Genomic DNA, 22,373 nt, shown 5'->3' on the forward strand with positions numbered 1-22,373 from the left:
TACGTTTTGCATCTTCAATCTACTTCAAAGTTATTAAAGTCGTAAAATTACTGCTAGATTATGGAAAGAAAACCAGTTCTGTTCAGAATGTGTCCAGCTCAATCTAGTGCTGTAAATACCACAAATCAAGTGTAAATGTTACGTTGGCCTACTGAAAAGTATGGAAGCAGAGGACACAAAAGATATGAAAATATTAAATGCTTAAGAGAAAACAGGCACTAATGGATGCCTAATATGATATAAAATAAGCTGTGCAAGTAAACATGGATATAGCGATAAATATACCTTTAGAATAGATGTTATCTATTTATAGCAAGAGCAGGATTATTTGCAGTAAATGCCCTGTTTCCCCAGAAGTGCGACTGACTGCACGAAGGCCGTGTCCTTTCTCCACACGAACAGTACAAATGGATCAGCGACACTCGGCCTGACGTGCGGCAAACCCCGCGGCGCAGCCCCGAAGACGTGGGGGCGACGATGAGCCCCCACGAGGCCCCGCTTGCGCGGCGCCGTTCCCCGCGGACGCGGGTGGGAGGCGAAGGCGCGTCTCCCCGTGGGCTGCGGGGCGCGGAGTGGGCGCGGTGCTGTCCGCGGTGCTGAAGGGGCGCGGCGCTCTCCGCGGTGCTGAAGGGGCGAGGCTCTGTCCGCGGTGTTGAAGGGGGCGAGGCGCCCTGAGGGTGCCGCTCGCTTCCGCCGCCGCCTCGGGGCGCGACCTGCGCGGCCGCGTTGGGAGCAGCGCTGCGCGGGTGGGCGGGCGGGGGCAGCGCGGACACGCCAGGGCTCCTCGCCGTCCGAGGGATTTAGCCAGCGGCTCCGGGGCGCGGGGTGCTTCGCAGCTGTCTGCCTACGGCGGCGAATCGCACCCCTCCCCCTCCAGCTCTTCAGCCGGGGACACCGCCAGCGCCAAACCGAGATTGCTTTGAAACGCTCCCGCAAAGGGATCTCCGTCCCCTCCCAGCCGGGCATGGCACTGCCTCCACCCGCCACCACTGAAGCCTGCAAGGCCGAGAAGACTTTCTGACCGTGCCTGGCAACTCCGCGCTGCCGGGAAACCCGGGGGCTGCCTGCAGCGCTCTCAGACTCCCCGCTCGCTGCCGCACACAGGCGCGCTCCCTCGCCCTCGCCCTCGCCCCCCCCCCCCCCCCCCCGGCTCCGCACGCCGTCTCTCCCTCTCTCACACACACACGCGCGCACGCTTTCTCTCACTCTCCCTTTACCCGGACGTGCACTGATGATAGCCGTTTAATGAGGGGGGGGAAGTTAAGAGATTAAACCAATATGAACCATCGTTGCTCGTAGCGGTGCCCTATCCAGAGCAGAGCAGAATCCAGCGAGCACCCCTGCAGGAATGGAGTCGGTAAAACAAAGGATTTTGACCCCTGGCAAGGAGGGATTGAAGAATTTTGCTGGAAAATCTCTTGGTCAACTCTACAGGTAAGACTGAGATCTCTTATAGGGCTCTACTACCTAGAAATATTTGGAAGCTTTTCTTAACCGCCAGCTGCTGAAGGAGGTCGAATGCTTTGGGGAGGCTAGTGATGGAGGGGCTGGAAGATGTTGAGATAGTGCTGATATAATCTGGATACTGGAAACTAGTGCTGAAGCTTCTCAATATGGCACCCTCGTAACTTCTCTATCTGATTCGTAGATGGTGTCAGTAAATATGTAGCGAAAGATCACCCTGTCTTTCTCCCACAAAAAACAGGATCCCATCTTGAAATGATAATCAGGGGAGAGCAGCTCCCTGTATTTTTGTTCTGTGTTAATTTTGCAATGCAGTCACAGGATCTTTCCCTCTGCCTTTACCAATCATTAAAAAATAATAATAATAATCTTTCCTGGTTTCGATTAGTCTTGTCCCTTGTGTAATTCGTCGTCAGAGGAAGATAAACATGGAGATGTATAAATAATTGATATCCGAACGATTTTTTTTTTCTCCTGAAGCTGAAACATATAGAGGGATGTGTTTAATTATTTATCCGTCTGCCTTGAGAAGCATCTACTTGTCTTATAAGTAATACACAACTGCAATTGCTAAACTCAAAAGCATCACTCAACAGTATGTTTCTGTGTGTACATAACATTTCTATCGTCTTCAAGCCCTGTACACACAGATAAACAAGGCAAAATTCTCGCATACCTAAAAAGTGTATGCACTAAAGTTGACAGACACATCGTGCTCCATCCAGTCTGGCGACTTTAGCGACCTCCAGGACGTTTGAGAATAGTCTGTGAAATTCCAATGTATTTTCGATATTTTATCCTCTGCCAGAAATTACCCCGAAGGGGTTTTTTTCCGAATTACAGATGAAAGGTAACTGCGGATTTATCTGCCCAGGGCAGGTCACGTAAAAGTCTTTTTTTCCATACCTATGCGGCAGTGTTGGGCACAGGCACAAGGCTGTTCCACAGCATGAGTCACAACTTCTGCTGCCATTTTCAGGAAAGGGGCCGTATCAGTGAAGTGATAAAGACAAAATTAAGATTTCCGTTTTAGTAGGAAGGGTACAATTTCGAAAAGCCATAAGCAAAACCAAAGCCATCAACAACGCGGTGAATACCGTACAGGTTTTGGTCATATTTAAGTTATTTTCAATGGTCAGAAAAAGAAATAGAAATATTGATACTCCAGAATAACTGCTTAAAATATAATTAAGGAAATAAACCTCTTTTTCGCCCTAAAAGATTCTACAACATATGAATAAAACGATCATGTCTACTGCTTTTTATATAGTCACACAATAAATAATGGAGAAACGGTGTTTGCATTTTCCAGTGAAACTCCGTTTGAACTCCCCCCTTGGTTAACAAATGCGCGATTTACTCATCTTTTTTAACGCACGGGACTGAGCTATTTTGTTTCCGATTCTTAGAATTAAAATAGTTTTCCTGTCCCTTGCACACTGATTTCTAGTGTCTTCCCGAAGACGAGAAGCCCATTCAGAAGACACTTCTACATAATCCTTTATCCGCATGAACGAATTTTGAACACAAACCCACGGGGTTTTATTTTATTCAAAACTTTAAGACATTTCTTAATGCTGCGGTCTTTAAGCGTGGAAATAATTCTCCCAGCAAAGAAAAATCGGGAGGATTTCACCTGAGTAACCATTAGAGAAAATCCCTGTATTTTCTCCAAAACACGGAGAACCTTTTGAGCCCGATTCTGCTAATTGTTACTGCCTCATTAGCCGGATGAGTTAACTTCAAAGAGATGCTCCTCTGAGGAGAATTTCTGACGTGAGAAAACACTCCTAGAGCAGGGGTGAGGGCAGCGGTAGGAGAGTCCAGGGTGTCGGGAAATGGTCATCGTCCAGACGATGGAAGCGGTTAGTTTTTCTGTCTTTTAAATATCTCAGTGACTACAAAAGAAGATTAAGAGATTCAGCATGGGACACTTATTCGATAAACCTGATCTTTCTTACTACCGAATGATATTTTTAAAGCTTTTCCAGCAAAGAAGAAATAAAACGAAATGTTCTGAATCACTTTTCGTGGATAGCGGGGGATTTTTTTCCCCGGTATTTTTCTGTTGATTCGAAATAACAAATAACAATTCCCCTTCAGATTCCTGCACATTGTTTCCTAGCAGATAGGATTCTCATGTAAAACAAGGGACTGGGGGCAATGAGATCGAGCTTAAAGCCGATCTGGAGAGGCTAAACCTGAGAAGCGATCTCACGCTCGCACCGCGTAGCTGAGCTGATGCGATCTTTTGGAAAGACTTCTCCGGAGCTGCCAGTTCTCGAAAGACAGTCATGTTTTCTTCCACTGCATGTGACAGCCATTTTGCAAATCTAAAGTAGCAATATCGCCTCCCCCCCCCCCACTTTCTGTTACCATCTCTTTTGTTCCCAGACCTGAGGCGAGATGCACATCAAGATGACCCCCCTTGGTGTTTCTAATACAGCAAGGAGGCAATAAAACCTTCTCCAAAAGACTGTTTCGGTTTCCATACTATGCCTCTTGGGCTACCCAACATGGCGCCTCTGCAGTGGTTACAGATGATGTCTTCTTAATGCGTCCTACATATTTAAGCAGAAGTCTTTAATGATAGATGAGCAATTCTCAGCTAGAGCTCCTCCCTGGGCTTCTGCGGCGGGGTGGCGGGGGGAGTTGGGGATGACTAATAGTGACTCCCACAGGTCACTGCTAAAGAACAGCTGAAGGTGAATGCAAAACAAGGAATAAATCCTCAAATCAATCCAAACTGAGCCAAAGGGGCGGGGGGAGTGGTGAACTTAAGCCTTCCGCTACCCGAAGTAGCTGTGCGTTCAGGGCTTGACTTTCCCTCCTTGTGTCGGACAGAGTCCTAGAGAAGAGGCAGAAGCCCGGGGACACCATCGAGCTGACGGAAGATGGAAAGCCCATGGAAATGCCCGAGAAGAAAGCTCCTCTGTGCGACTGTACCTGCTTCGGGCTGCCCCGGAGGTACATCATTGCCATCATGAGTGGACTGGGATTCTGCATTTCCTTCGGAATCCGATGTAACTTGGGAGTGGCCATCGTGGATATGGTCAATAACAGCACCATACACCGAGGAGGAAAAATTATTAAAGAGGTGGGAACTCTTCCCTCGTAAATCCCATGTCCTCCCAGTGCAAGTCCCAGGTCAAGCACCTTAGCGCAGGCGAGACGGGCTCTGCTGGTTTCGCGGCATTTCCCCCCCGCTTCAGCCCGCGATGCTCCACGGTCCCGGTGCCGGGGCGGGCGGCCCCACTCGCACTGCCCGGCCCCGCCGCCGCCCTTTGTAAGGCGGAAATCCCAGTCCTGAAGGAGGATCAATTTCTACCCATTATTCCCAGTTTTCTTTTCGGTTCCCAGCCCCATTTTAAAGTACTAATTTGCGGGCGCATTTTTTGGTTGGGTTTTGGGTTTGTTTTTTCCTTTTGCACACAACCTGGAGAAACGCAGATATCTCGTAAAATAAATGTAGGGGATGGAGGATGTAGGGCGGCGGATAAACGACTGGCAGCGGATGCGCCGCGCTGTAAAGGAGACAGGGAGGTTGTGCAGGAATGTTTGAAAAAAACAGGGTGAAAGAATTTGCGTTGATAAAAGGCGTTAAATGATGAGACCCGTTTAAAAGCGGGTTATAGTCTAGCAAGAAAGAGGTGAATGCTAAATACAAATGAGGGTTAAATATAAAAATCTGGAGAGAAACAAACCGCTATAGCTTACTCCTTGCACAGGCAAGAGGTAGGTGCTTACAGCCACAGCCGTGCGGGCAGGAGGGCAGGCGACGCCTCCGCCTCCCCGACCGTACAGGGCTGTATTTGTAAGCCTGGATACGCGGCCCCGAGGCGGTGCGGCAGCGGCCGGGTGGTCCCGCGGGTCCCAGCGGCTCTGCGCTGCCCCGGCCCGGCGCCGTGGACCCTTCCCCGGCCGAGCGGCTGAGGGCACACGGGGCTCTGGTCACTCATGAGCCACTCTGCCTCTCTCGTGTCCCACGGAGGCACGGACGGTGCTGGGTTGATTGCAATTACTGAATTTGTTTTGCTGCTTATTTATCTGGCGGGCAGCTGGAGAATTTGCTGCGGTGGGCTAACGCGGAGCGAGCATCTTTGGCGCCCGGCGCCCGGCGTCCTTGTCCCTGTGCCCCGGCCGCCAAGTGCCACCGCAGGCGTTAGAACCTCCTCCCCCGACTGCCCGATATGAAGTTACTGCGGATGAATACTTTAATCTGGCACGATTACAGCCTTCCTCTTCTCTTTCTCTCCTTCTCTCCCTGTCCCTTGCATTGGAAGAAAGCGAAGTTTAATTGGGATCCTGAAACAGTTGGCATGATCCACGGCTCTTTTTTCTGGGGATACATAATCACCCAGATCCCCGGCGGGTATATCTCGTCCCGGCTGGCAGCTAACAGGTAACGACGGCCTGAATAGCCCCAAGGTCCTGTACGAGTCCGAGCGGGAGGCGGCCGGGGAGCGGGGAGCCGCGGCGGCGTGGGGGGGAGCATCTCCCGGCCGTAGCCAGTGTTCCCCCGCGGGAGCCGGGGCACGGCAGGGCGGCCGGGGCTCCCCCGCACTCCTGCACCAACCCGCCCCTGGTTCCAAGGCGGTCGCGTTAAATAAGGAAGCAAGGCTTGCATGAAATCTGGGAACGCGGTTGTGATGATGCATTCATCACCTGTCTTCAAACTACCCTCTGGTTTTGCGGGGGATATCTCGCGTTGGTTTCTTTTTCCTTTAACAAGTCATTTAAGGAGGTTGTGTCAATGATATTCAAACAACCCGTATTCAGAGGCAAATGCAAAGATTCATTATTTCATCAAAGCTTGAGGGAGATTTTTTTTTTCCATGATTGAACGAAAGAATTTTATGATTTTTGCTTTCACGAAAAGGAAAACCATCAGCAGGAATTTTCCATTAACGCACAAATGAATTTAGAATGGTCGAAAAACATGTTTCAATGAGACTTCCACAATGAAAAGAAAGTGCAGATGGTGCGGGGACTTAAGGACTCGTTTCTATGGTGCCTGGCAATTTTTCAAGCACCCAGGGTGAGATTCTACCTGTTAATTAGATCCACTGAGTATTCAAGACACATGAGGCTTTCACATCCGTGCTTAATGCCATAGGCTCAGCCTTCGCAGAAGTAGCGAAGGTCCTAGTGCCACTCTTCAAAACGATAACAAACTAAGCACAAATGGATACTGAAATAAATCAGCAATATATACCTTTAACTCTTCTCAGGAGTGTGCAACATCAAAGGTAGGCCTGGATAGGCAGAGATGCTTTGCCTGGTGAGCAAGCTTACTTGTGTTTGTTTGAGAAAGAGGGGAGGAGAGAGGGGAGCTACGGCAAAAATGCTCTCTCCAAGGTAAATACCTGTTAGACAGAGAGCTACATTAAAAATAATGAGTATTTACTAATGCAGACATGCTCTGTAACTGAGATAACCCTAACATCACTCCTCTTAAAGCAAATAAAACAAAATACGACATTTATTAAATTGGGGTATCCATTGCCTGTCTGTTTACACGTGCCATCTTTCTGATAATGGTTCAGAAACGTAAAAGGCTATTTTAAACAACAATTATCAGGCAGTTAAAAGGTTCTTTTCCTTTTCTTCCTCCTTAGAGCATTTTTGCATCTTTACACAGTCTGCAATGCCTCAGGATTAATTGCAGGTTTGCTTGAGTAAAGACTGCAGAATTTGACTCAGAGAATCAAAAATCTGTCTTCATTCACCTGAGCAACATCAGTAAAGTCATTTAAATCAATCCAGATTTAAAGTGATGCAACTACAAAGATTTACAAGACAATGGCAGAGACATTCCCAGGAAAACTCAGCAGTAGAAACACATAAAACCTGGCATATGTGAATCAAATTTTCCTCTTCTTCACAAACATTTACATTTACAACAGTAAATGAAGACTAGTTCCAGTTATTAACCTGGGTGAATTTTATCACAGCAATTTTCACAGATTAGTGGTTAGTTATTACTATTGTGGAAGCCTCTGAGACAACTCCAACACAAGGCAGACAACTATGTAAATCACAGATTTAATTAAGGATCTAGCTATGACATACATGTCAGTAATTGTAAATAGTAAAATATGAAGAGTGGCTGTGATTTATATTTAGTTTGCAGATAAAAATGGCAGAGAACAGAGTGCTGAGTGGTTAGATGTAGTGGTTGGATTAACAGGGTATTGAGGAGGTGAAAATACAAGTTAGTTGCTGAATGCTACAAAGAGATTTTGACATCTACATGTTCAACTTGAAATGTAGGGTAAAGTGGCATCCAAACTAGGGTGCAAGCCTTGATGTCCATACCTTTTCCAAAAAACTGCATGAAAAAAAATCAAATGAGTACACAGGCCTAGAGGCCTACAGCACCAATGGCGTATGAGCTACTATAAAAGTCTCTGCTGATTTACATGTCTTGTGCTACAGCCACAACTGGTCCCTTCACACTGTGGTGGATGGCAGCCAAGTAACTTTTTTTTTTTTTTTTTTACAAACCTCACTGAATATCTTTGTGGTATCAATGGTTTCCTTTGCATTCAGAGCAAGTCTGAATTTATACAGAAAAACAAAGTTCAGATGTGCTCTACATAAAAAATAATGTACTCTAGAATAACATCATCAGATTCAAGATGATCTGTGAGAAACTCAGTCTTGAGCTCAAGAAAATGGGAAATTTTCAAGAGATTCATTCCCTAGAAGGGAAGGAGATAATGATTATGTGGAAAAGACAGTGTGAATGAAAATGTGACTCCCAACTGCTAAGAGTGTCAAGGAAGGAAACTGAGAGGAAGGTTAAGGTGTGCTTTGCGAATTTAATTTGTTATTGACAGGGAGCTGCTGAGTGTCCAGCACTGACTTTGCTTGACATTAAAATTCAGTCTAGCAACCAATTATAGAGATTGGGTTGACATAATCTGAAAGTTTCTCTAAGGGATAACACATGGAAGAAATGACCCTCCTGTGGCATCAAGAACACCTTTCTATACACAATGCATTTATTTCAAGCAGGGCTGAAACCCTTTATTTTAATTCTGACCCTGTTTTAAAATGCTTACTGCCAATCAAGAATTAGCAGCCCTGAGCTCTGAACTCTCTAATATAATTTCTTCAACTGAGTCTGTCAATGGGTAGCATTTTACTGAGATCCTTTGCTAATTGTAGAACTCAAGGCTGCTGCTGTATGGCTATTCTGTTCTGTCTTGACCCACTGCTCTTATCATACACAGCTCCCCATTACTTCTGACAGCGCAGATTTAGTGATTTACAGATTTACAGGTAGTAAATGGAGTATCTCAGGAATTTGCACTTGGTAGCACGGATTTCCATTTATCTCATATTGCATCACTGAGAATTTTCTGTTATAGAATATTTTCAGCCCACCACTAAGAAAAATGCTTTATTTAAAAAAGGTGTATTTGCACTGCTGTAGTACCAACAAGGTCAAACGAAATTGTATTCAAAAATTCCAGAGAAGAGTCAGAAACAACACATCTCCTGAGCACTTACTCCTCAGGTGGTCAATAGAAGTTGGGCTAGTATGTTACAAAGGTCAGTGCTCCTGAACACTACCAACTTCTATTGACTTCCGCAGGAATAGAGAACCTTCACTATGTTGCAAGACAACATAATTTTTCAAAAGACTCAGATCTGGCCTCAGGTGCCCCCTCATTTGCAATCAATGAAGCTTTAAACTTTCATCCATTGAGTAGTCTGTAAAAACAGAAGAGGATTCCCTTTTGCCACAAGAGGCTAGAGACCTCTCATCCCAGAGGAGGATCGGCCTCTGGAAGATGCTGGTATGAAAGTACTATGCAACCGCCCACAGCAGACTGGGGGAACAAAGGAAGTGCAATGCGGAGTCCCATGGGAAGGGTTTATTACAGCTCTACCTTTTCTCAGGGTTAAGTTCTCAATGAACAATGAACAATTAACCTTGCCATCGATTAAGCATGACGCGATGATAGCAGAGAGTATTGAGCAGGCTCTAGTAGTTTAGAGAAGGCATCTCGGCCCATGGACATCCAGGTTTGCAGCTAATCTAGGTTACTTCTCCTGTTTGAACACACGTACAGCCTTACACTAAAAAAAATGCCCTTCTCCCCAGGCTGCAGTACACTGGGAGTAGAATTTGTGGTCCCTGCAGAGACATTTATGTAACTGTCTTTATCAAGAGAACATCGGCTATGATTCAGATTGAGACTGTAAGGGCAAGAAGACAAAAGCAGGTTCCAGAGACAAATCCAAAATAATGGAAATTTTCATTGGTTACAAGCCTTTCTGATCAGTAATAGCAAAGCTTTCTCCCCAAATAGTGAATAAAGAGTGAGACTTTTTTTTTTTTAATTGTTGGTGATTCAATGCTGTTTTTCACTAAATGACAGTGGATTCTGACTAGTGTGTGAGCAAGGTTTTCAGGAGAAAGGTGCTGAGTTGCTTTTGCATTGTTTAAAACTATTTTTCCTTGAAAAACACAAGAAAACATGAAAATTAAAGTGTGAAGCCCTAATACCATGTATCCACACTATTTAATCAGCTGAACTATTACTCATAACGGCAGTTAATGCCATTTAAAAGCACATAAATCTCATTTCAATGCTTTTAAACTACAGATTTTAACATCAGTGTTACAGAGGCTCCCACCAGAGGGGTTGTCATTATATGATTACAATGGGATGTGAACAGAAAGTATGAAATGCTGACAGTCCTCCAACCCCACTTAGTCTTATTTTCTACTTAGTCCATGAAAAGAACTTTTGCTAAGGCTAATCAGAATTCACCTAATCTTTACAAATTTTAAAAACCAATCATCATTCTCAATGACTGAAATCTTATTAAAAGAAAGAAAAAGAAATCCGTGGTTTGGTGGCTCTTCAACTGTGTCATTCAAAATTTGATTTAAATTGAATGCATTTAAACATCAATGGCCAAGATGTTTAAATGTTCTGAAACAATGCAATGAATGCAATATTCTGGTATGAAATTCAGAAATGCCATTTTATAATTACATTCTTTTGTAGTATCTTAACAATTATATTATAAACAGATTTTGCTGCTCTGATGCTTTGCAAATAGCAAACTGGAAACTGGTTTTTCTTGACTATGAGCTCTTCCAGGAAGATTTATACTGTTTAACTGAGCAAGTGAGTTAACAGGTACTTTAAACCTCAGGTGTATTGTGTCACTCCCAGAATACACGTGTATGTGCCAGCGTACTGTATAGGCACCCCAGGTCACTTGGGGTATTTTCCTGGGTCGTCACGTGGTGTGATGAAACCTTCTTTTGGTGTTTAGCACAACCAAGCGAGTGCCTGTAACCGGACTAGTGATAGCTGTCACCCTGGGAGACTGACGATTAACTGGCTAGTGTTTACAAACCTTTCAAAGATTTAGATACCATTACGATACTGCTGAATAGTCCTTAAACAAGATCAACTGTGATCTTCACATTTCATCAGCCATTTCAGGAGCATGTATAAATGCTGATAAACTTGTGGGTGCAAAAAGGACCAGATAATCAGATGATATATTAAACACCATTTGATAAACTGAATTCTGGTCAATATATATGACACTCAAGTGCAAAGTAACATCAGGGAGTGGGGAACCACCCTGGAAAGCAGTCATACTGAGTGGGATCTTAAGCCCTGCTGAATTAGAAACCCATCATAAACTTCCCACATGATGCTCTAATAAGGAAGTCGATGTAATCCTGAGATATTTATTTTTCTGGTTTTAGTGCAGTGAGTGTATTTAGGTCAATGACACTGACCTTGGATTGTTGAGGGTAACTTGGGTACCTGCATATCGAGTGTTGAAAAAGTAGAGATTTTTTAGAGATCTATAATTACTTAAAAGATGATAGTATATAATGTCACATTGTGAAAGAAATAGCAAGAACTATATATTCAGTGTATTAGCACATAAAAAAAAATTACTAGGATGTAATTTGATTACAAAGTATGCATGTAACTCCACCGAAAAAAAATGCTGAGTATAAATGTGTGGTTTAGTCCCACAGAAAGATACAACAAGAATCAGTAAATGAAAGCCAGATAAATTAAAAAAGCATAAATACTAACAATAGTGACTAGTCACCACTAGTCCAACCAGAGAAATTATATGCTAGATTCTTTTTTGTGTGTTCAATTCCTATATCGGACATCATATGTTAGCTATTATAAACAAATGTTTTCAGTACAGGGATAATTAAGCAAAATATAAGGGATAATCAAGTGAAACATAAGTGTTAATGCCATAGTGAATATCAGGCTAGATGGCCTTAAAACTTGCTTTGTCTTTAACCTAGAAATATAATAATTTTATTTAAATTAATATTTCCTATTCCACATTCATGCTACTGCAAAGCTGCAGCTGCCTGTGAATAAACTACCTGCTGTGCTGTCACACGTATATGGAAAGGTGTGAAACTCTACTGGTTTTTACCACCTCATCTCAGGATAATTTCAATATTGTTGTATTTTAACTTCTGATACTGTCTTTAAAAATTCTTTAAAAAACATGCTGGAAATGTATAATAAACCCCTTGCCCTATCAAAAACATTACCAAAATTCTGTGGCAGTATTTCCTCACTGATTTCCTAAGTGAACGGTTTAAGCACTTACTGTAAATTGGGAAGGATTCTCTGAAATTAATGGGTCATTCTTAGATTACACAGGATAGAGGATTAATTCCCAAGTTTGCAGTTATATATTTAAAATAGAAAAGCAGGTTTTGACTGTATGTGCCACGCACTATTTCAAAAATAGATCTGCAATAATCACAGACTTTTCTGGTAAAACAAAGCTAGGTGACCATTTTAGCTCATTTGTGCATACTCAAACATTAGAACTCTCTTATGCAAAGAAATACAAACAGCAGAATAGAATAAGAATTTTAAAAAAAATTAAAGTCACCTTATAATTCTATGATAATGACATATATTTCTCATTACCTGTTAAACAGCAAATCCTGGCACTATTCATATTAAGAATTATCACTACATAACAACTAAATTTCTCTACAATGCAATTATCTCTCATCTATGTTGAACACTTCATCATTGTTGCATTCGAACCTGAACGAAAATATATAAATCAACCTTTTACTTCAAATTCATCTTTGTTTTTAAAGTGCCATTCATCTTGTTATTAAGGGCTAAATCCTCGTCCCAGCAAGTAATCCAATAGGATTATTTGCATGAATAAACCGAATATTTCAGACAACTGCATGTCAGTGCATCTCATCTCAGGGTCTCAAAGATTTTCATTGAAACTGTGTCAGTGAAATCAGAATATTTCTTCCTAACTTGGCCTTAATGACAACAAGCATAAAAAATGTCAGGCAAAGCATTGGTTTAGAAATGCAAGTCCAAAGATGTCCTAGAACTTTACGTCTTTACATTTTCCTGGTTTAGAGAGAGAAATTATTCACTCTCCTTTAGCTGGTAGACATATTGTGTGTTTTTCTGATTTGCAAACAATGTATAATTCACAGCATGACCAGGGGATTTGTGGATGGTTTGACAAGAACCAGCGTCTCAACTTCTGAAGACATAAACTGACCTTGCACTGTAAGAGCAAACCCCCAAAGCTGTACTTGCCATCCCCACCTTTCACGTTTAGTTTGAAACCCTGCAGATTAAACTGGGCTCAGATCCCAGGCACTGGTGTTGGGTTCGTCTGCTCCCAGGCAAAGAAGCCAATCTTGCACAAAAACCCCAAGATGATTTTGTGACCCTACTGTGTTGTGGGATCTTTTCAGCACCAGTCACTGCAAGATGGGGACTGGGGAAACATCAACGGGCGGCTGGTACCGCTGCTCACTCTGCCATATGGCTCAGGGTCCTTCCACTTTTCTGTCACGAATGATGAAGCTGTTTTCACAATTTAATGATGCAACAAGGGATTTGGATGGAGGTTTTGGTTGATAAAAGGGGGCCTCAGATGTGTGACAAAAATTAATAATGTATCCAAGCCCTTATTATACTAGATTAGATGGCGGGAGGTCGGCTTTTACATATTAATGCTTCATGAAGGGCTTATAATAGGATTTAGTATGAAGGGCACACAGACACATCCCCCTCCTCCCTTCTACACATATGAATGAAAATAACCTGTTTTATCACATTTTAAAAAAGCCAAATAAAGCTGCTATACTACAGCTTCTGGCCACAGACTATTAGTAAAGAGGATCTGTTTTAAGCGATTCTCTCACAAAGCACGTGCAACCTAAGACTGGCACTTGGGAACAAGTGTTCCTCTCTAATGTCAAAGGTAGCTTATTCTATCTGTTGTGCTGGGCAGCTGAGTTCATCAACCACTCTAATATTCATGGCATAATCCCAGCTTTGTTAGCCCTATGCCATTTTATGCAAATTAAAGGCCTGATTCAGAAAAACCCACTATATTCTGTCTATCATTTATGCAGCTGTATACTGTCAGGATGGACATTTCACAGGAATATGTCTACAGTGGAGGGGTCAACAGAGTCATCAGGAAATTAGCCTATACTAGAGAAAAGTCAGAATGATGATACATGTCCCAGAACAGCTAAACGGTATCTCCCCACACTGGATTCATTTTCACTTAGTCCATTTCAAATACATAAACAGAAATATAAATTGTCCCAAGAAGGTTAATCAGCATGATTACGAACTGAAAAGATAACTAAAGTAAGAGAAATATTATCAGGATTATTTAGGTTACAAAGCTGATGAACAGGTGACATAATGTAACTATTCCAAATGAGTGGTTACTCACAGTTGACAGTCAAGGAGGCAAACATTGATACACAGGGCAACAGCTGAAAAAAAAAATGCAAACAGTTGTCACTATATATTACCAAGGAAAAATAATTTTTCAGAAGTCAGTAAGATCACGGTTTACATTTACATAAATTGAAAGCAAGTAAACCATTATTAATGGTGTTAAATTTATAGCTTCCAAGCAAATCTCCAACAAGTACATTATAGGCTAAAATCTTATTTTCTGTGTTCCTGAGAAGGACCTGCGTTACTCTCAGTTGACTAGTACAAGTCCACAAATGTGGACTTTTGGAACTACCTGGATATAGAATGGCAGTGACCCTCAGGATACTAAATGCAGAGAACAACATTTACTCTTCACGAGTTTTTTCAGGACTAAATAGAAAAAATTCAGAATTGACCCTGCTTGATCAGATGTAACTAACAAGAGTAGGATTATGTCTGAAATTTGGATTTATTTTTGCATTCCATCCTCCATTGATCCAAATCCTTTGAAACCGGTATCTGTAGAAAAATTGCCACATAGTTTACATAAAATTACACCAGACAGTTTCAGACCAAGCTTATAAGGAAACATATTATTTATTGGGATTATATCATCCAGATATGTCAATACTGTCAAATAACTTTGCTCCCAGTTCTTTCCCAGGTCCTGAGACTCCATGAATCCCTATTGCATGTATGATACCTCATAACCAGGGTCCCTTTCAGATGGGAAAAAAATAATCCTCTGAAACAAAACCCACGTATGCTTCTGACATAGTTAATTCCAGTTAATTCCAACAGGTATCCTTAATTACGTGCTTTGATAGTTCACCCCAATACAATATGTACACTGGATTTCATACAGCAAAATGCTGTTTAGGTTAGTTGCATAAAAACACTAATGTCACCATCACTTTCCTCTGAAGGAATCTACATTTACCCTGAGCAGTCCAGATACAATCAGCTGTAACACGTGGCCTGCGTGTCAGAAAACACTCCACAGAGCAGTACAGATGAAGCTTTTGAGTCCAACAGACAGCAGTTATCCTCCCAATCAGCTCCACAAAATATTTCAAAGTTAAAACCACAGATGATTTCTTTGATGACTGTATTATGTATCTCTAAATCAACAGAGACAGTTGAATCACAGTCTAAATGCTGGAACTCGGTAAGGTAATTTGAATGAGATGGTCTTGGTTTGAAACATGATCTAGCAGATTACATATTTAAAGAGCAAGCCATCCCAAAGCTAATGAGCTAGGAGGAGTGAGTCAGAGTTTTATCTAGACATATAGGGATATAATAAGTTTTCAGATGAAACCACAGGTTTGAGAGATTCCCCAGCTGAATGCAGACAGGAGTGAGAGAGGGTTGGTAGGGTGACCAAATGAATGAAGAATAAAGAAGATGAGGTGAGGACGGCCTGGCTTGCTTAACGATGCGAAAGAAAGAAGATAGGATTGCTATTGGGGTAAACTGCAGAGATTAAAACCACTAAACTAAAACAGCATGGGTACAAGTTATCTACTGGATGTAGGAAGTAACAAGCTGGAAAGGCCTCCAAAATAAGCAGGGCAAACGCTAATTACTTCTGAGATGGAACCTGATATGCTTATGAAAGGATGATGTAATGCACTTGCTAGTAAGAACAACGATCAGAATTTAATGACCCAGGAGTCTTTTACATTCAGCATCAATTGCCATGGTGCTGTCATCTGACAGTGCCCAAGGTCTTCATAAAATACAAACTGCCATATCAGAAATAGGTCTGTGAGCAGGAATTGGAAGGAGCAACCTGAAAACTCTTCAGGGTCTTGGTTTGACCTGTATGCGTCAGCGGCATTAGTGGGGCTTGGAGAAGGCAGAAGGCTAAAGGGACTTTGCGTTACTGATACACATTGACTTAGTCTCTGCATGGCATTTCACCCCGGTACTTGATCCAGTCCTGGTATGGTCCGTTTTGCTAAAAGACTTGTGAATATTCTGGGATTTATTTATCTTCAAAGCTGGCAGATCAAACCACAGCAAATTCAGGTTGTCAAAACATTCATGTTCTGTATCAAAGTCTTAGAAGGCCCTCATCATACCTGATATAGGTAGAGATACACTTTCTAAGAACGGAAGTGTTAACTGGCAGCTAAACCCCTGAAATTTCTGTATGTTCAGTCACTGCACAATTCAAAGAAAAAAATACATTAAAAAGGATGATCATCAATTGTCATTGCCAGCAACATTTGCAGAAGGAAGGATTCTGAAGAACTGCTGCATGCCTACAGACATTCCAGCCAGCTCCTGTCCTGTTAATCCCTAGACATTATGTTTCATTCAAAAAATTAAGCATTTAATCCAGTGTTCAGCCTTGCAGTTCCTCTCAGACATGAAATCTTTGGGGTTGTATAAAAATATAACATAATAAGTTTTATGTTGTATTGTTGGCCTTTTGCAGGAGGAGGTGTGTCAGAGATGAATGATAGTAGGTAGAGTCAGAGTAAAAGATAAATTTTAGAAATCTTGAGCTGACAGAAGAGTCCAAACAGTCATTCTGCTTGATACATGTTCAGCTGCTTAGAGCTGCTGCTGCTGCTCTGGGACTCTCCCAAACAAGCACTGTTCAAAGAAGAACACCAAAGGATAGTCAAGACCCAGTTTATTTTTTACATATGTTTATTAAAATAGGTCTTTGTTCAACATATTTTATGTGTTTTCTGTAAGGAAAAGGAATGGCAATAACCAGCTCACCAACTTCTGCAATCTTGTTTTGTAGTTGTCAGTGACCAACACTTACTATTCTTTAATTATTTTGAATTTTAATGAAATAGCATTCATAATTCGTTGATACAGCATATACTTAAGCATCTTAATCCTACAGTATTTTCTCTTTCAACTAAATATAAAAAAATGCTGGTTTGAATATACAGAATTACTCTTTGATTTTTATTTTTTTTTTAAAGGATAAACTTTAGTTAAGGTACTTCATATGCTTTAGAACAGACATATTATTTAGTTTTCAAAACAATTTAGTTTTCACAAATTTGGACCAGTTATTCAGAGAACAGAGACATAGATAATTGTGGAATTTGTTAATTATATTTAAAAATGACATAAATAGAAATAGGTGGGATTCAGACAGCTGAGGAGTGGACTCCTCCCCATACACATATGAAAGGGGTTTTAGTTTTATGGAGTTAATGCAGCAATTTTCACTCCCAGTGACTGGGGTAATAGGATGCTTCCAACCAGGACTCCTTACTTTCAGATATCATATGTGTAACCTAATATGTCACCCATCTGGCATTCAGCACTTGGCACGCGTCTGTGCTCCCACTGTTCTCAGCTCACTTTTTGAGCTGGCACTTCTTCCAGCCGAGTAACAATATCTATAACGCACGTCCATGCAGAATGCTCATGCAATACGAATTGCCTGGAAAATGAGAATAGTGGGCCTGCACAGATGCAGAGATTAGAAATCCAGAGATGAAAATAAATACATTTCTTTCTCTTTAGTTTGTCCCCAAAGGGAAAAATGAGCCAATTGGCTTGAAATCCAAAAAGATTAATTCCCCCTGCAACCTCATTCCATTCTAAGCATTTTTCCCGAATTGTCAGAGTCATTTCCTTCCTCTGCTCCCATCCCAAATGTCTCTTAGTCAAATATGATTTTGCTATTATTACTACTTGTATTACAGGAGGACTAAGTCACAGCTCATGACCTTCATATAATGCCAATGTCAGTAAAACACTGAGGATCAATGTTAGATTCTGTCTTTTGGGACTGAGTCTACCAAGTATAGAAATAGATAAGCAAAGCATAATTCTTTGCTTCAGAGCTTCTTCTGGTCACTTATGAGGACCAGGATTTACCTTTTTTACCTCTCCTTGACATACTACTATTGCATTTATTCATTTGTCTTCTTCTGTATATGAATATTTTCTTCTCTATATCGTTACACTGTTGCTGATTTTGGGTCAGAAAGGAATTTTCCCTGAAGCCGAGGGGCTGCTGAAGGCATGTCAGGGCATTTTAATTCCCTCCTAATGCCAGAGCTGAGAATGATGGCAATGGCATTGGCCTCTCCTGCTCTGTCTCTGTGGCATACTGTAGTTTTCCCAGAGTTTACCTTCAATCTGCTAAAGCTCTTCATTTGTGCCACGGCATTAAAATACGTTTTGTGGGGTTTGGAGCATGCCCAGTATGAAATGAATATGCAGGGATACCTCTGAATGAAAATTCAATAGCACAGCCACATGGAATTCCTAGGCTGGGCTCAACCCAAGGGGCACCATGCAGCAAGACTTGGCTGACGTGAACTCTAGTGCTGTTTGTGCTTGAGGTCTAAAGCCTTCTCCACAAGTCCATGCTACTATAGAGGGCACGACCAAGGGAATGCACAACAGGGCATGGCAACTTTAAGACTCTGCATCCCATAAGGGCCAAACCTGTCCGTTCAGGATGATATCGGAATATCAAGAGGACAAACAGATACATGTATAAAAAATGCAGTGGGGTGTGGGATAGGAATCAACACTCCTAAACAGGCTGAAAGTCTTATTTTAAACAGGGAATCACATCTGTTTGAGAATGAACATAATCCATCTTTGATTGCAATAGATACAACCATGGAACCCCATGTATTGTCAATTTGCTGTGGAAACATAAGGATCTTAAAGAAAAACATGGTTTCTAATCCATGTTTGGTATTGATGTTGCAGCAAAATTGAGCAAATGAGAATTTTTTGTGAAGCAGAAATGAAACTAAAGAGCATAACATCATAAAATCATTAGCTTAATAAACATAACAAAAAGGTAAGCACAAAAAAAAGAACAACACAACTTTGAAGTTTGATGTGTGGGTCAGTAAAATGCCTTAGAAATGCCTTAGGAACAATCAGAATGCTTAATTTATCAATTAAATATATTAGAATGTGAGCAGCATTCAAATATATGTAGATTTATTGTAGCTGAAAATCATTCTTATTTGATCCAAATCATAATAAATGTAGTTAGCTAAGATATTTAAAACAATAAGCCAGTAAGTTTGTAAAAAACCCAGAACTATATCACAATACTCTGTTAGGAAGAAGAATCTAGTACTTATGGAGGTGAAATAAATGTAACAGACAAAAGAGCACAAAGGAGAAATACCGATTATATTTATGGATGTGTGTTGAGAGGTGCAAAGCAAATGTAGGAAGATGTATTTGTTCTATACTAAGAGTTATAGAGTAAATCGACCCACTAAAATAGGCACGCACTAAATTCATAGTATCACTTTTAATATGCATTGAAGGAAAAGGATAAAAAAGCCATTTCTGACAAGAATCATAATTTAACTCTAATTTATTCTACTCTTAAATCCATAGATTTTTTTTTTTTTAAATTGATCTGTTTTTGAGAAGGCTGTTCCAATAAAGCATAGTTCTGAGAGAGAGACATTGCGGAATTATTTCATTATCTTCTCACTGGTTCTTGTGTGTCTAAATACAGGCAAGATTTTCATTTGGAAGATGCATGTCTGATCATTTCTCAAATTACATTTTCCTTTCTCTTCTAGAAGGAACAGACTCAAAGAAAGAGCTTCTCTTTAGTGAACATGAGAACAAAGGCAATTCTGGGAAACACAGCTTTCAGTTATGGCAAACAGAAGCTGATTTCAGATACAGAATTGAGGAACTAGAGCAATTTTCCTCGAAGAAACAGTTACATACCATAACAATTTTGCAAATGTCATCCTTAGAAAGAGATGGCATTTTTAAATAGTCTATCTGAGCATGATTAAACAGAAACAGTGATTTAGAAAGAGTTGCACTGATTCACACTAGCTAAGAATCTGCTCCAGCAAGTCTATGCACAATCACCAATTTAAAACCATATTGCCGCATGAGACATTTCCCAAATATCTATTCAGAAAATAAACAGGAAAGGCTACAAACCGAACAATCCTTTCTTCCTGCTTACAACCAAATAAAGATTTTCTTGATGAACTTTTAGAACAGTCTATTGCTCTTTAAAGAACATCTAACTTTTTTAAAGAATTTGTAAAAATCACAAATAAAGCTCCTATGAGTCCCAAACTCTTCTCATTAATAAAGAAAGAAAAAAAGCAAATGAAAACCAAGACATCATTGTGGTTTATGTTAACATATGGGGGGTATTAAAATGTAAGGAAGTGAACTGCACATACTTTTGGAGTAGATACTTACACATAAAGAAATTAAGAGTAAAGACAGAATTCAGGCCAAAATAGTTCACACAGCGCAACACAAACACATGCACCAGTCAGTCCCAGTAAATGTATTGAACATGCTGCCAAACAAAGCCAGAAATGTGCTGCACAGCCAGCCAGACCTTGTTTAACACGAGATGGGGATCACAGGGAACACAATCAGGAGACCAGATTTAGAGCTATTTAACAAAGCTTCCTTACTATGCCAAGAAGCTTTTTTTCTGCTGCCCTTTAATATTTGTCAAATAAGAGTGGAGTATACTCAGTTTGCTATTTAAAGATTCATCTCAGGCTGTAATTCTAAATAGAGAATGTGAAACATAGATGTCTCTGGGAAGAAATTTTGTCTTGAAACTTATTGCTGCTTCCTGCTTCTTTAGCCCAAGGTCTGTTTCTCACTAACTTATGGCACTGTATCAATTTCTGAAGAACACATGCTAAGGTTAAAGGTTTCTGTCAAATCAGTTCCACATCAGATACCGTGATGTCATATGTTAAAGACATCTCCAGGATTTATCTTAGCATTGCATAGTTTTGTATAAAGAAAGCGGCCAGTCATTGCTACTGGCTTCATCCCTTTGCATAGTTCCACTGAAAGGGAAATGGGGGGGAAAAAGGATTATTTCCACAATAAAAGAATGAGTGAATATGAAAAAAAATGATATAATAATTCTGGAGAAAAGGCTTCCTCCTACAAGGGTCAGATATTAATTGAATCAAATTAAAATTCAGTCAAAGCAGTGGAATTTTGAAAATGAATCATCAATTCACACGTATTTAGACCTTGTAATGCACTTTATTTGAAGCAATTCCTAGGATGCCGTTGGAATCAAAATCAGCAATATTCAATGAGTAGCCTCTGAAAAACCAACAGAAAGAATGATCTGTTTTCTATGGAAATGTGTTTCCAGATTGATTAACTCTTGTGTCTAAGAAAATCCCAGCTCTGTTTGAAATTCTTCCTGCTGCTTTGGCATTTATAAAAGTGGATTCTCTTCTGCTTTAGAAGTAGTGAATGCATGGTGCCACTTTCTTACAATTAAGGCGCTAACAAGAATCTCTCTTTTACTTGGCCACTTGTTTTAGCAAACCATTTGGAGACCTAATTTCTAATTTCTCTAGAGGGTGGTGAATTCAGTCAGATTTGGTTGAAATAGATGTGAAAATTAAATGAAAGAGTGGGGCTTTATAGGGAGAGTGACTGCATAAGATGTATTTCCTTAGGAAATTATGCTGAATAGATATATACATCTATGTTTGGTCTGGGTCTTATCAGACAGGTTATTACATTAGATGGAAGGAATCCACTCCAGCAGTTAGTATATTCCCTACATAAAGAACATATGTTTAAACACATCTATATTGACATGTGAGAGTGTGTGGAATAAGTCAATTGGAACAACACTGAAGTTACTTCCTTTCCTTTTTTTCCCCCACCTTTGCAGAGTATTTGGTGCCGCTATCCTGCTGACATCCTCCCTCAACATGTTAATACCGTCTGCAGCCAGGGTGCACTACGGGTGTGTCATCTTTGTTAGGATCTTGCAGGGCCTTGTAGAGGTATGGAAAAATTCTAAAATAAGCAGTAAATGTGATAGCTGCTTGTTAGCTTTTAATTAGCAATTGTAACTTTTCAGGGGAAAATAAAAACTGCTCTCAGTTTATGACTGATTTTCAGTGTAATGGATTTCAACGTATGAATTACAGCTATGTGATTTTCCTTCATCTATAAAATTACACAGCAAAGTTTTCCCTTGCTGAGAAGCCAGTGAGATACGTATTTAACATGGAAGTTTCACTGAAATCTTGTACTATACAGGACTTCTACTGGTGCTATTCTCAACAGTTATGTGCTGTCCAGCCTCACAGATTGCATCTATAATAAAGAATTAAGCTTCTATCATAGACCCTAAACATGCTCTTA

General features: G+C 40.9%; 1 protein-coding gene across 1 annotated transcript in view; it reads left to right on the forward strand.

Annotated features, from left to right (window-relative positions):
* The first annotated feature begins 471 nt into the window (after positions 1 to 471).
* SLC17A6 (solute carrier family 17 member 6) overlaps positions 472 to 22,373 on the forward strand; it is a 33,727-nt gene continuing 11,825 nt past the window's right edge. Inside the window, exons 1-4 of the mRNA XM_054828458.1 lie at positions 472 to 1,434; positions 4,309 to 4,561; positions 5,748 to 5,866; positions 21,895 to 22,009. Of these exons, the coding sequence (XP_054684433.1) occupies positions 1,349 to 1,434; positions 4,309 to 4,561; positions 5,748 to 5,866; positions 21,895 to 22,009 (573 nt within the window). The 5' untranslated portion in view covers positions 472 to 1,348. The remainder of the gene's footprint in view (positions 1,435 to 4,308; positions 4,562 to 5,747; positions 5,867 to 21,894; positions 22,010 to 22,373) is intronic.

The sequence above is a fragment of the Grus americana genome, chromosome 5, assembly GCF_028858705.1.
Source record: "Grus americana isolate bGruAme1 chromosome 5, bGruAme1.mat, whole genome shotgun sequence".
NCBI lineage: Eukaryota > Metazoa > Chordata > Aves > Gruiformes > Gruidae > Grus > Grus americana.